Here is an 11829-nt window from a genome sequence, read left to right on the forward strand (position 1 = left end):
AGGGTTGATTTCCTTTAGAATTCACCAGTAGGGAGCCTTAACTATTCCTAAGATGAATTAAAAGATCCGAAGTCTTTAGAAGTGATTTAAAGTTAAAGGAAACCCCATATAGCATTGACCCATAGACCTCACTTGGATTCCCAGATAACCCCAGTTACCCCAGTACCTGTGTGTCACCTCTTGTGCCTTTCAGGCAGGAACAGCTCTTCAAGCCCTTGACACAGACCCCCAGCCAGCTATTGTGGAGCACGTTCCTTGATCTACATGTGTCTGGTTGCCTCCTGACTAGACTCAGGTTGTATCTTTCTGGCAGGACTGCTCTGGAGGAGATGCTGGGTTCTTTTCTTGTCCAATCGGGTAGCATGGCTTTGGTCTGTTGGAGAGGCTTGTCTTGATCACTTAAGGTGGAGTGGCCCAAGCTTCTTCCCTGTCAAGTTACTCTTTTCTTTTGGTATATAATAAGTATTTTATGGGAGGATACTTTGAGGCTGTGTGAACACGCTGTTTTTCAAACAACTTTCGCTCCCTAGTTTTTGCATGTACTGTTTTTTTCTCTGAATTATTTATTACCATGATGGTTGCCAAGTGGCTGTTTTCTAATTTTATCACTTATTGTAGGGAAAAAAGCTTTCTCTTTACCTATTTATATCAAAGAGGACACATGTATTCCTAGTTTATTCAAAGAAATATACTACTTTTACTGTCATTATTTTGATCCTCAGGTTGTCCTCATTTTGGTCAGTGGAAGCCCCTTCAAGGAGGTTTCTGTGTTTTTTAAAATAGCTTTATTTGAAATCAAACAGGACCCTGTAGGGCCTTCCTGGGGGAGAGACCCCCTCCCCCACTGGAATGTCCCCCACCTCTGTAGAAGAGCTTTAGCCTCCTAGGCCTTCCCCAGGTTCCAGTGAGCAAAATTATCAGAGAAGTGAGAAGATGCAAAGACAAAAGCAGTCAAGCAAGACAAAGTAGTAATAGTTTAGCCATAAAACAAAGGCAAGGACTTCTACACAAAGGCTGGAAGTAATAACTCCTGAGCAATAGCCATGGAGTGGTTTTGCAGATACCAAAACCCCCTGCTGGTGGGAGAAGTTAACTGCATGCTGACCACCAGCACTTAGTCCCCAGACCAACTGGAACCTGAAAATTGATAAGGCTGCCTGCAGTGACCCCACCCGGTTACCTCGCTATCAACCAGTCAAAGAACCGTGCGCAAGATAATCATGAAACCCATGACGTTCTTCCTCACACTGTCTTTAAAACCTTCGCCTGAAAGCCTAGGGGAGCTCGGATCTTTTGAACGTGAGCTGCCTGTTCTCCCTGATGGGTACCTGCCCGAACACTACACCCTCCTCGCCACAACCCAGTGTTCGCAGGTGGCTTCCTGTGCATCAGGGGGCAGAAGTAGTTCCATCTGGTTATGTATTGAGATATAATTCAACATGTCATTCCATGGACAGAGAGAAGAGCCTAGTGAGCTATGGTCCATGGAGTGGCAGAGTCAGACAAGACTGTGTCCTACTGAGTGACTAACACATGTGAGATAAAATCAACATACCATAACATCATACACTTAAATTCCATGGTTTGTGGTGTATTAACTTTTGTAAATAGTTGTAATACACATATCACAAAATTGACATTTAACTTTAATTTTTATTTTGGGCCGTACCGCACGGCTTATGGGATCTTAGTTCCTTTAACAGGGATTGAACCCTTTTACCCTTGGCAGTGAGAGAGCAGAGTCCTAGCCAGTGGACCACCAGAATTCCCATTTTGTAAAGCATTTATTGCCTCTCTAGTTTGAACCATAGAGACACCAGTAGAAGCAGACTATCAAGGGCTTCCCAATCCTTGTTTTAGGGGGCACAGTTCCTCTTTATAAAAACATCGTGTGTGTCTATGTTTTTCAGTTGTGTATGACTCTTTGCAACCCAATGGACTGTAGCCTGCCAGGCTCTTCTGCCTATGGAATTCTCCAGGCAAGAATACTGGAGTGAGTTGCCACTCCCTTCTTCAGGGGATCTTCCCAACACTGTAATCTCCCACACTGTGGGCAGATTCTTTCCCATCTGAGCCACTAGGGAAGCCCCAAAATGAAAGTGTTAGTCACTCAGTTGTGTCTGACTCTTTTTGATCCCATGGATTGTAGCCGGCTAGGCTCCTCTGTCCACGGAATTCTCTAGGCAAGTGTACTGGAGTGGATAGCCATTCCCTTCTCCAGAGGATCTTCCCAACCCAGGAACTGAACTGGGGTCTCCTGCATTGCAGGCAGATTCTTTGCCATCTGAGCCCCTAAGTAACATCACGTACTGAAAAACATCAAGAGCTGCCCACCGGAAGCCCCATAACAAGACCCCACACAGGTAGGGGTTTGTGAGGAAGGTGTGAGCAACCAATTTTAACCACAAAACCGTTGAGAAGGAACGTCAAAAGTCAGAGGCTGATGGTGCAGGAAAGAAGTCGTTGCTCAGGCCTCCCAGCAGCAGGATGTGCGCACTGGCCCTTCACACGAGCTGTCCCGACAGCCAGTGCACACGTGGGCCCAGCGGGGGCTGGGCAGGGCCCTGTGAGGTCATGGCAGTGCAGGAGAAAGCTGAGGCCCTCTGAGACCCTGCACCTTCCAGACAAGGTCCATCTCCTGGTGACTGAGGGGAAAGATCCACAGGACACACTGCCCCTTTACTGCTTTGTGGGTAAAGCATGCGGGGCCCCTTCATCAATCTTCTCCTTTCCAGCCTAGAGGTAGCAAAGCTCCGACCACTCCTGGTTTCATCTGCATCGAACGACTACAGGTTCCCCCATACACATCTGCCACCACCCAGACCTTCCCCTCTCCCCAGCCTACCTATTGGTATCTCCTGCCCATCCTGACCCCAGTAACTAAGGTTGCTGAGTGCCTGAGCAGGGACATGCCCGTGCTATGCGTTCCTTCTCTGGGCAGACAAACGCACCCCCACCAGGAACACTGTTCAACATGAGCCCAGCCCAGATCCTGTCCCACCCGACCCCACCAGGCCCCTACACATGCCTCACACATGCAACTGGCCACCAGCAGGTTCACCACACACCAGACCCCCTGCCCACCTCAGTGGCCCCCAAAGGTGAAGGTGGCATCCAGTGTGTGGGTTGTGGCCTCTGGACTTTATTCCAGCCCTGAGCCTTAGCTGGGGCAAACATCCAGCTGGAGAGCTGTGTCTTGACTCCATGCTGGAGGGAAAGGGGAGGCAGGGCCAGGCCAAGGCCACTCGCTGGGTCAGTGGTAGCTGTCAGGGTTGGTGTCATCTGGCAGAAAGTAGCGCTGCAGGGCAGGCTGCAGGAGCCGAGGGGGCAGCGGACGGGCAGACCTGGGCCAGTTTGGGGGGAAAGGCTGCAGTTCCACCCGAGGCAGTGGCAGCTTCAGTATGCGGATGGTGCCGTCCAGGGAGCGGTCCACCCAGAGCCGGGACAGCATTCGGCCTGGGGGGCCGGCAGGATGGTGAGACCATGGTATGGGGTGGATGCTCGGTGGGAACTGGGCTGGGCCGGGGTCCGATTTCCATCCCTGACCCCACTCACCCCTCAGTCTCATGGGAGGCCTCTGGACCCTGGCCTCCTGAAGCCGGAGGATGCGGTCGTGCCTGTCGGGTGGGAAGGTGGGCTTGGCTGAGCTAGTGCCTCAGCCACCCTACACAGGCTCTGCCCCAGCCTCACCCTGGAGCCCATGGCCTGCTCACCGGGGATCCAGGGACTGTGGAACCACCATGCCACAGACCTGCGGGGGTGGGGCAGGGCCTGGGGGTGGGCTGTAGGGCTCCTCGGACAGGGGCCCCTGCTGCCGAATGCGCTGCTGCTCACAAAAGAAGTTGAGTGCATCAATGGGCCCCAGGTCCAGCATTTTGGACTGTGACCAGAACATCTGCGCCAGGGGCAGCATCTCATGGGGTGGCATCTCACGCGGCGGCATCTCATGGGGCAGTATGGCAGGTGCAGAGGACCGCAAGACCTCAGGCTGGAGGCAGAAGCGCATCAGGGTCTCCGACAGCGCACGTTGGGTCCGCGCAAAATGCAGCTGTGCCAGTGTCTGCTGGGTTTGGGGCTCCAGGGTGGTCAAGTCTGATACCCCCGGTGAGACCACCAGAGAGGGTGTCTGGGAGATGTTGGAGGATGTCACAGAGACGTGACCAGCTGCCCCAGAGAGCATCGAGATCTGCGACAGGGCCTCTTTAGAAGCGGGGTGAAGTCCTGAGGTCTCTGAGACCTTGGGCAGCACCTCTGACAACTTGGCTACAGACAGCTGCAAGGTCTCCTTCTGCAGGAGAGACAGCTAGGGGAGGGTGCATCAGGGTCCAAGGCAGAGACCCCACCTTCCCCTCCTCCTGGGGAGGTACAGGAAGATCCTGGGAGACAGGGACAGGGTAGGGGAGCACGGAGGAGGCACAGAGTGGGAGTAGGGAGAGGAGCCCGCTGGCCTCACCTGGTTCCCTCCTCCGCCCCCCTGGACTTGGGGAAAGCCTGGGGAGAAGACAAGAGGCTCCATGGGCAGGCTGCCCAGCCCTACCCCCACCTGGCCCACCCAGACCTGCAGCTGCTGTATCATTTCCTCCAGCTTCTGGCAGCAGCGCCTGCGCAGTGTGGCCTTGGACTCGGGGTCTGGGCCCTGGACCCAGGTCATCATTTCCTTGAACAGGAAGCCCTGCGGGTCCTGAAGGCCGAGTCCGTCCAGCAGTTTCCTGAGCTCCGGCCTGCAGCAGGTGTGGGAGGTTTGTGCGTGGCCTCCCACAGCGGAGAGTGCCAGCGGGAGCAGGACTCACCGGCAGGGGGCTGGCGAGTAGAGGAAGTAGGACATCAGCTCCAGCACCACCTCGCGGGACTCCAGGGAGCACGCCAGGAGCAGCTGCAGCGCCAGCATCACAAACTGCTTCTGGACCGGGTCCTGAGCGCAGGTGGAGAGCAAGATCAGTGCCCTGCGCCCAGGGCAGGGTGGGGCCAGCTGGGGGCGAGGCACTCACCTGCAGGCTGGGGGGCTGCTCCAGGTTGAGCAAGTGCAGGAGAGTGCCCTGCAGCCGGCTACAGAACTCCCTGCTGAGGTCCGGCAGCAGCCGCAGCAGCGCACGCAGTACATGCACGCGGTCGGCCCAGGAGGCCTCCTCCAGCAGGTCCATGAACGCTGAGGCCAGGCCCTCCACCATACCCATCTTGGGGTAGGCCTGCGGAGCCCCGCCCCCTGCTGTCACCCTGGGTGCTCCAGCCTCCCCGCTCCCACCCCTGAGTCCGTGCCCCCCCGAACCTGCAGGGTGAAGATGGGGAAGAGCTTTTTAAACCAGTTTTGCTCAACGAAGAACTGCAGGAACTTCGGCAGATGCCCATAGCGCTGCTCCCAGAGCAACTGTGCGCGGTGGAACTGGGGGTGGTGAAGGTAGGTCTCGGTCCTGGCGGTGTCCTCATGGGTGCCCTTGAGGCTCAGGATAGGGTCCTTGGCACTCTAGGGGCAGCAGCAGCAGCAGTTGCAGACCCTGCCTCCCTAGGCCACCCCTGCGCCACCACTGGCCCAGCCCCCAATGCCCACCTGCGCCCGCAGCCTCATGGGCACCAGCAGCGGGTCAGAGGGCAGCCTGTGCGGTGAACTTGGGGACTCCGAGCCCCAGTCCAGTTCGAGCTCCTCCTCGTCCTCGTCCTCCTCGTCCCTCAGCCACTGGATCAGCTTCTGCTGCTTCTTGGAGCGGCGCCGCCTGATGCCCCGCAACAGCCACAGGTCCTCCTGGTCCCCACGCTGCTGCAGAGGCAAGAGCCAGGCTTTGGCCATGGGCCGGGGACTGGGGAGGGGCTTGCCCTCCCGCAGACCCCGCCCTGCCGCGTGCCTCACCTTGCTCTCATGGCTGCCTGAGAACCCCCGGAGGGCTCCAAGGCCGCTGACCTCCTCAGGTGGCCACATCTGCTGCAGCACCACTGAGTTGGGCACGCAGCCCGGGAAGCGGATGGGCCATCGCCAGTGCTGCGGGGAGGGCACAGCGGGCCGAGCTGAGGGCCTGAACTCTGCCTACCCCAGAGACCACCCTAGCGGGCACTGGCCCCACGTCCGGGAGCTAAGCCAGGCTCACAGCCCTGTTCACGACCCCAGTCAGGAAGAGAGAACCTCCCAGAGTCAGGCAGGACAGGCAGAGTGCGGTCCACTGTGGTGGCCGAGAAGGGAAGTCCAGGTGAGGCTGGCCTTTGGGAGCCCTAACACCCACACGCTCTGCACCGGCTCAGCCTCGGGCCATAGGAGGGACTTCCCTCTCACTGCCCAGGGCCAGGGTTCAATCTCTGGTCAGGGAACTAAGATTCCACAAGCTATGCACAGCAGCCAAGAAGAAAAAAAGGGAGGGGGGCAGTAGGAGCCCCCGGGGGCATACTGGAGGCTTGGGTAGATAGAGTAGCAGCTGGAAGGTTCAGTGGGGAGTGCCAGATGCGAGCGTTGGGGAGGGGCTAGGTCTGCTGGGCATCAGGGGGCAGAGGGGGGCAGAGTGGAGAGATGGCTCCCGGTAACTCCACTCCCCTTGGGGCGGGACAATGGTCTCCCATGCACAGTCCAGAGGCCCCGCCCCTGACACTCGCTGGTCCGGGGTCCTGGCCCTCTGGCAGCTGGTTCCCAGAGTGCGAGCAGCAGCTGTGAAACTGGGCTGGGGGCGGGGAGTGCAGGTGGGTCTGGCTCTCAGGGCAGAGTTGGCACAAAGGTGTGCAGCCAAGGGAAGGTGGGGTCCTCAAGAAGGGTGCCCTGCGGAGGAAGGTGCCTCTAGCTTAGCCTGGGGCTCTCACCTTGTAAGGATGGATGGTGGCAGGGAAGAAGCCGCCGAGGTTGGAGAGAAGCTCTTGGGGCCGCCTCTGCAGCGGCAGGGAGGTCTGGGGGGGGACAGGACAGAGGCCTGGGGCTCCAGTGTTCCTGCAGCTCTGCCCCTGGTGGCAGCCTCCTCCCACCAGGCCCTCACCCTGCTCTGCCCCAGGTCGGGAGATGGTAGATCCCAGGCCAGAGGCTTCTCGCTGAGCCGGTCCCACTGCAGCTGCAGGTCCAGACCAAGGCCCAGCTCGCAGCTCAGGGAGGAGCGGGCCAGTAGCTGGGTCAGAAGGAGAGTCAGAGGGTGGGGGGCAGGAATTATGAGGTGAGGGCAGGGGTGGGAATAGCAGGAGGCCTCACCTGGGATGCTCTGCTGTGCACCCTCCGGTAGGTGGGTGGGAGAGGCAAGGGGACTCGGGGCTGGCGGGCAAAGCGCCTGCCCAGGGTCCCCACGTCCTGCAGTGGTGGGGCTTCAGTGCCCCTGAGAGCAGGGCCATCTCTGGGCTGGGCACTTGGGTCCCAGGTCTCTTTCTCCACTGTGAGGGCCACCGTGCCCCACTGCTGCTGGGGCTCTGCTTCAGAATCCAGACCCTGGCGGGGGGGACAGGGCACACAGGCAGGTCAGAGGCCCAGGGCACAGCGAGGTCCGGGGAGGCCCCATGCTCACCAGCATGCCTGGGCCGTAGATCAGATGTAGGTAGTTATCAAAGGCCTGCTGGCGCTGTTGCCAAGTCAGCTGGGGCCGGGCTGCTGGGTTCTCCAGCCCCAGTCTCAATTGCTGAAGGTCTTGGTTCCGGGCAACCAGGACTTCCAAGTCCTGGGGTAGGGGTCAGGAGTCAGCTCACTCTTCCTTGAGACTTGTCATGTGCCACCCAGAGAAGTGCAGGGATCCCAGGCCTGCCCCAGGGACTGAAGGGGAGGGCCCTGAGCTTGGGGACTGGGGGGGCACTGGGAGCCACCCCACCTCCTCCAACACTGGCTGCTGAGGAGCTGTTGTCCGGCGATGGATGAAACACAAGGCTGTGCTGCAGACAGGGAGGGGCATGTGGGACATGGATGGCACTGCCAGTGGGGTAGGGCAGAGGCTGGGCTGGGGCCCTGGGGTGGGTGGCTAGGCCCTTGGTGGGGAACCACGAACGGTCAGGACTGGCATGGGCTTGCAGTGAGTGGCTGAGGGGCCTGGGAGCTCTGGGGTCTCCTGTGGGGGCATGTGGCCAGGCCCTGACCCAGGGGAGCTGGGTGGGGGCTTCTGTGACAGTTCAGCCAGGACTCTCAGCAGACCTGAGGCTGGCCACCCCACGCAGGTTGGCAAGCCTCTGTAGCTGGGCTGCGGTCAGTGACTCCTGGCCGGTCAGCGGCAGTGGAGGATCATTCACCCTATCAGGGTCCTCTTGGCACAGCTTCTGAACAGGGAAAGGAGCCTAGAGCCCTGGCCTCGGCGGCTCATCTGCCCACAGCAGCCCCGCCCCGCCCACCTGTGCTCACTGCACACCTTAAGTAGGTAAGATGTGGGCAGGTAGAGTCTGTGGTCCACCAGGCAGAGGCGGGAGCCCAGTGCCAGGACAAGGTCCCCATTGTTGCTGCAGAAGGTTAGGGCCTGAGGGGCACCGTTCAGATGTAGGAGCCTGGAAGGGGGTTCAGGGTGAGAGTCCAGCCCTGCTTCTCTGAGTAGAACACCAAGGCAGGAACAGAGGCAAGGCCCCGGCCACCCCTGCACCCTCTCCAGCTGCCAGGCTCCAGTAGGGTGAAGGCGGGAAACCCAGGCAGCTGCTCCCCGCCCCCACCCCTCCCCAGCCCACCGCAGCAGCTTGTTCTCGGCTGTCCAGATGCGGATGGTGCAGTCCAGGCTGGAAGAGGCATACAGTTTGAGCGTGGGACAGCAGCACAGGCCTGGGGGCCAGAACTCAGCTTTAGGGCCCGGATCCATCTGGGGGCCTGGGCTTCCCCTTGGCCCTGCCCCCTCACCGGTGATGCGGTCCGTGGGGTCATCCTGGGGCCGGTGATCATAGCGAGGGCTGCTGCCCAGGCCAAACTGCACCAGGCCATAGGTGGCGCTGTTCAGGTCCTCGAAGCCCACCGTGACGCGCTTGCCAAGGGCGCAGAGCACCACTGCTGGGTGGCAGCAGCAGAAGGTGCGCAGGGGGCTCAGGCTCTCCTCGGCGTAGGGGAAGACGCGCCACATCTTCACAGTCAGGTCTCCCCCTGTGTGGGCAGGAGCCACGGTGGCGCCTCTTGGGAGGGAAGGAGTCCCCTGCCGGCGTAGGGGGGGAGGGGGGAAAGGTACCGACCAGAGGACACGATGCTGTTCCAGGTGGACGCGATGGCAGTGACAGGGCCCGGGCTGTGTGCCTCTGTTCGGAAGACCGTCTTGGAGGAGCGCAACTCGAGTACGGACAAGGTGCCGTCAGTGTGCCCCACCACGGGCAGGTACCTATTGGTGACCACAGCCCATTGGCACGGGCCCGGATGTCTTGCCCAGCCCCGGCTGGCTGCAGCACCCACCGGTTCTTGTCCTTCCAGGCCCAGGCCACATCGCTGCGGCACAGCTCGCCCTTGTACTGGCACACTATCTCCCAGTTGGTGAACGCGCTGGTGGGGTCCGTGAGGTGGCTGTAGAGGTGCAGGCAGCAGGGCTGGGGCGCGGGCGGGGGCGGTGGGCACAGGCGGTGCAGCACCCGCATTGGGGAGCGTGCTGCATTGGCACACAGCAGGTGTCCGGCGCGTGTCAGCACCCACAGCGCCTCACGAGGCAGGCAGTAGGCCACGGCGGCCGCGCAGTCATCGGGCTCCAGCAGAAGCGCGCTCACGGTGTGTCCGCCAGTGACCGACACCAGGTACACTGAGCCGTCGGCGCAGGCACACACGAGGCGGGTGGGCAGCGCCGCGTGCGGGGCGGTGGGCTTGGGCAGCGCCGGCGCCAACTGCAGGTGGAGCACCGGCGCAGACAGCTGCGCCAACGGCGAGTAGAGCTCCCGCGCACGCCACAGCCCCACACTGTGGGCCCCCAAGGAGAGCAAGGGCCAGCCCGGGCCTGCGGGGGCCAGCAGACGGCTCACACTCTCAGATGGCACGCCGCGGCCCCAGCAGGTGAGCGCCACCTCACCCACCTGCGCCGCTGCCTGCAGGTCCCACGTGCGCAGCGTCCCGTCCTGTGAAGCCGACAACACCAGGGCTGTGTTCGGGAGCACGGCCACCGCGGTCACCGGGCCTGCGGGAGGGGCGCATGTCACTCGTGCGTCCCAGGGACCAAGGAAAGGGGAGCCTTCGGTCAGGGTCGCAGCCAGGATGGAGAAGCTTGGCAAGGAAGCAGCAGACATTGTGTGCCAGGGGCTCTTGAAGGCAGAGGGCCGTGCCCAGGGTGGAGGGAGACCAGGCTTCAGGAGCCACCGTGGCCCAGCGCACCTCTGTGTCCCACGAACACCATCCGGATCTGCCAGTCAGCCTCCCACAGTTTCACCGTGCTGTCCCGGGAAGCTGTCACCATAGCCTCTACCTCTTTACAGTACGCCAGGTCGAAGATGGTGCTGAGGAGTGAGAGGGAGGCCGGGTGGACTCAGAACTGCCGTGTGTGCGTGTGGACTGCCGCGAGCACACACGCGCATGCGCCCACCTGCACCTCTGACGACCGGATTTCCGTCGCAGCCTCGCCTCCTGGTTTCCACCCTCCCTCACCCCGTCCCTGGGCCCCCCTCACGTTTTGTGCAGATTCCGACGCACATCTATGAGAGCCCAGGTTTGCAGATCAAAGGTGAGCACGGCTGAGCCATAGGCTGCGAAGCAGCATGGGTCATGATGGGGAGGCCGAGGCCCCAGAGCCAGACGCGCAAGCGCACCCGAGATGCTTGGCGGTAGCTGAAGAGGTGACCCGTGGGGAACCAGGCAGCGGCCCCCTGAACGGAACTTCCAGAGCACCAGGCTTCCGCCTGCCTCCGCCACCAGCAGCAGCCCAGGATCTGGCACCGGCAGGCAGCAGATGGGCTCGCGGCCTGGCACCCCGTGCTTCCCTGGCTTACTCAGCCACAGTAGGCTAAGGTCGGACTTTAGTATGGCCAGCCCCACTGGGCCCCAGCCCACAAAGCGGCCCACAGTGCCCAGAGGGCCCAGCACCGCCACTAGCCCTGTAAGTGCAACTGGAGCCAGCAGTTTCTCTTGTGCCCAGCCATCCTCTCTGTGCAGGTGCAGGCAGCCTGCACCGTCCAGCACCACGAAGCGTCTGCCCACGGGGTCCTGTGCCACCGAACACAGCCCGGCTGCCACCTCTAGGTGCCGCAGGGGTTCCAGCCCGTGCGTCAAGCGCGCCACACGCAGCTCAGCTCGCTTTTCCTATGGGCCAGAATCAACAAGACTGCAGTGAACTTGGCAGGGGCCAGGGGTTGGGGGTAGGCAGGGCACCTGCCTAGGGATGCCAAGAGGACCCCGGCTGGGATCCTACTGGGGACCCCTAGGGTAAGAGCCATATCAGGAAAGAGGCCTTGACACAGATGCCATGGCCAAGCCGCACCTTTTCCACAAAGGTCTGGAGGCCTGTACGCAGGAGCAGCCACAGCTGGCGGGCACGGGCACTCAGAGCCATGTTCTGCCACCGCGAGTTGTTGGTAATAAGCTGTGGGGCTCGCTCCGAAAATGACGACTCTGCGAACCGGCAGTGGAAGCCGTCAGTGTGATCTTGGGCCCCTAACTCTGGAGGTCGTGGGCAGCCAAGGGCCCTCCTGGGAGCCCTGCCCAGTTAGAAGACTGCCCACGGAGCGCTGTGTTCCCTGAGGACAGAACCTGTGCCTCAGTGAGCCCAGGCCACCTCACCCCTCTCTTCCTTGAGGAACCCCGGGTCCGGGACTTCATAGATGTCGGTCTCATATGGGTCTTGGTCTAGAATCAGGTGGTCGCCTTCTACTATAAAGGGGTTGCTTGCATCCAACACTTCCGACTCCATTTCAAAACCGGCGGGTCCAGGCGGCTCAACAGCCCCTTAAGACCGTTGCTAGGATACCAGCCACAGCAGGCCCCGCCCTCGACGCAGGCCCCGCCCTGACGCCTCGTGA

The 11829-nt window shown here is 60.7% G+C and overlaps 1 protein-coding gene across 1 annotated transcript; it reads right to left on the reverse strand.

The window, feature by feature from the left end:
• Positions 1-3122: 3122 nt before the first annotated feature.
• Positions 3123-11816, reverse strand: WDR97 (WD repeat domain 97). Its single transcript, XM_042253924.2, is given in 21 exon segments — positions 3123-3456; positions 3556-3617; positions 3714-4721; positions 4791-4912; positions 4989-5186; positions 5267-5461; positions 5546-5752; positions 5843-5971; positions 6775-6858; positions 6945-7070; positions 7151-7381; positions 7458-7815; positions 8072-8193; positions 8283-8680; positions 8756-8992; positions 9079-9221; positions 9293-9998; positions 10193-10314; positions 10485-11113; positions 11292-11422; positions 11591-11816. Coding segments are annotated over 21 exon segments (5541 nt in total). The 5' UTR covers positions 11721-11816; the 3' UTR covers positions 3123-3253.
• Between the last annotated feature and the right edge of the window lie 13 nt (positions 11817-11829).

The sequence above is a fragment of the Ovis aries genome, chromosome 9, assembly GCF_016772045.2.
Source record: "Ovis aries strain OAR_USU_Benz2616 breed Rambouillet chromosome 9, ARS-UI_Ramb_v3.0, whole genome shotgun sequence".
Lineage (NCBI taxonomy): Eukaryota > Metazoa > Chordata > Mammalia > Artiodactyla > Bovidae > Ovis > Ovis aries.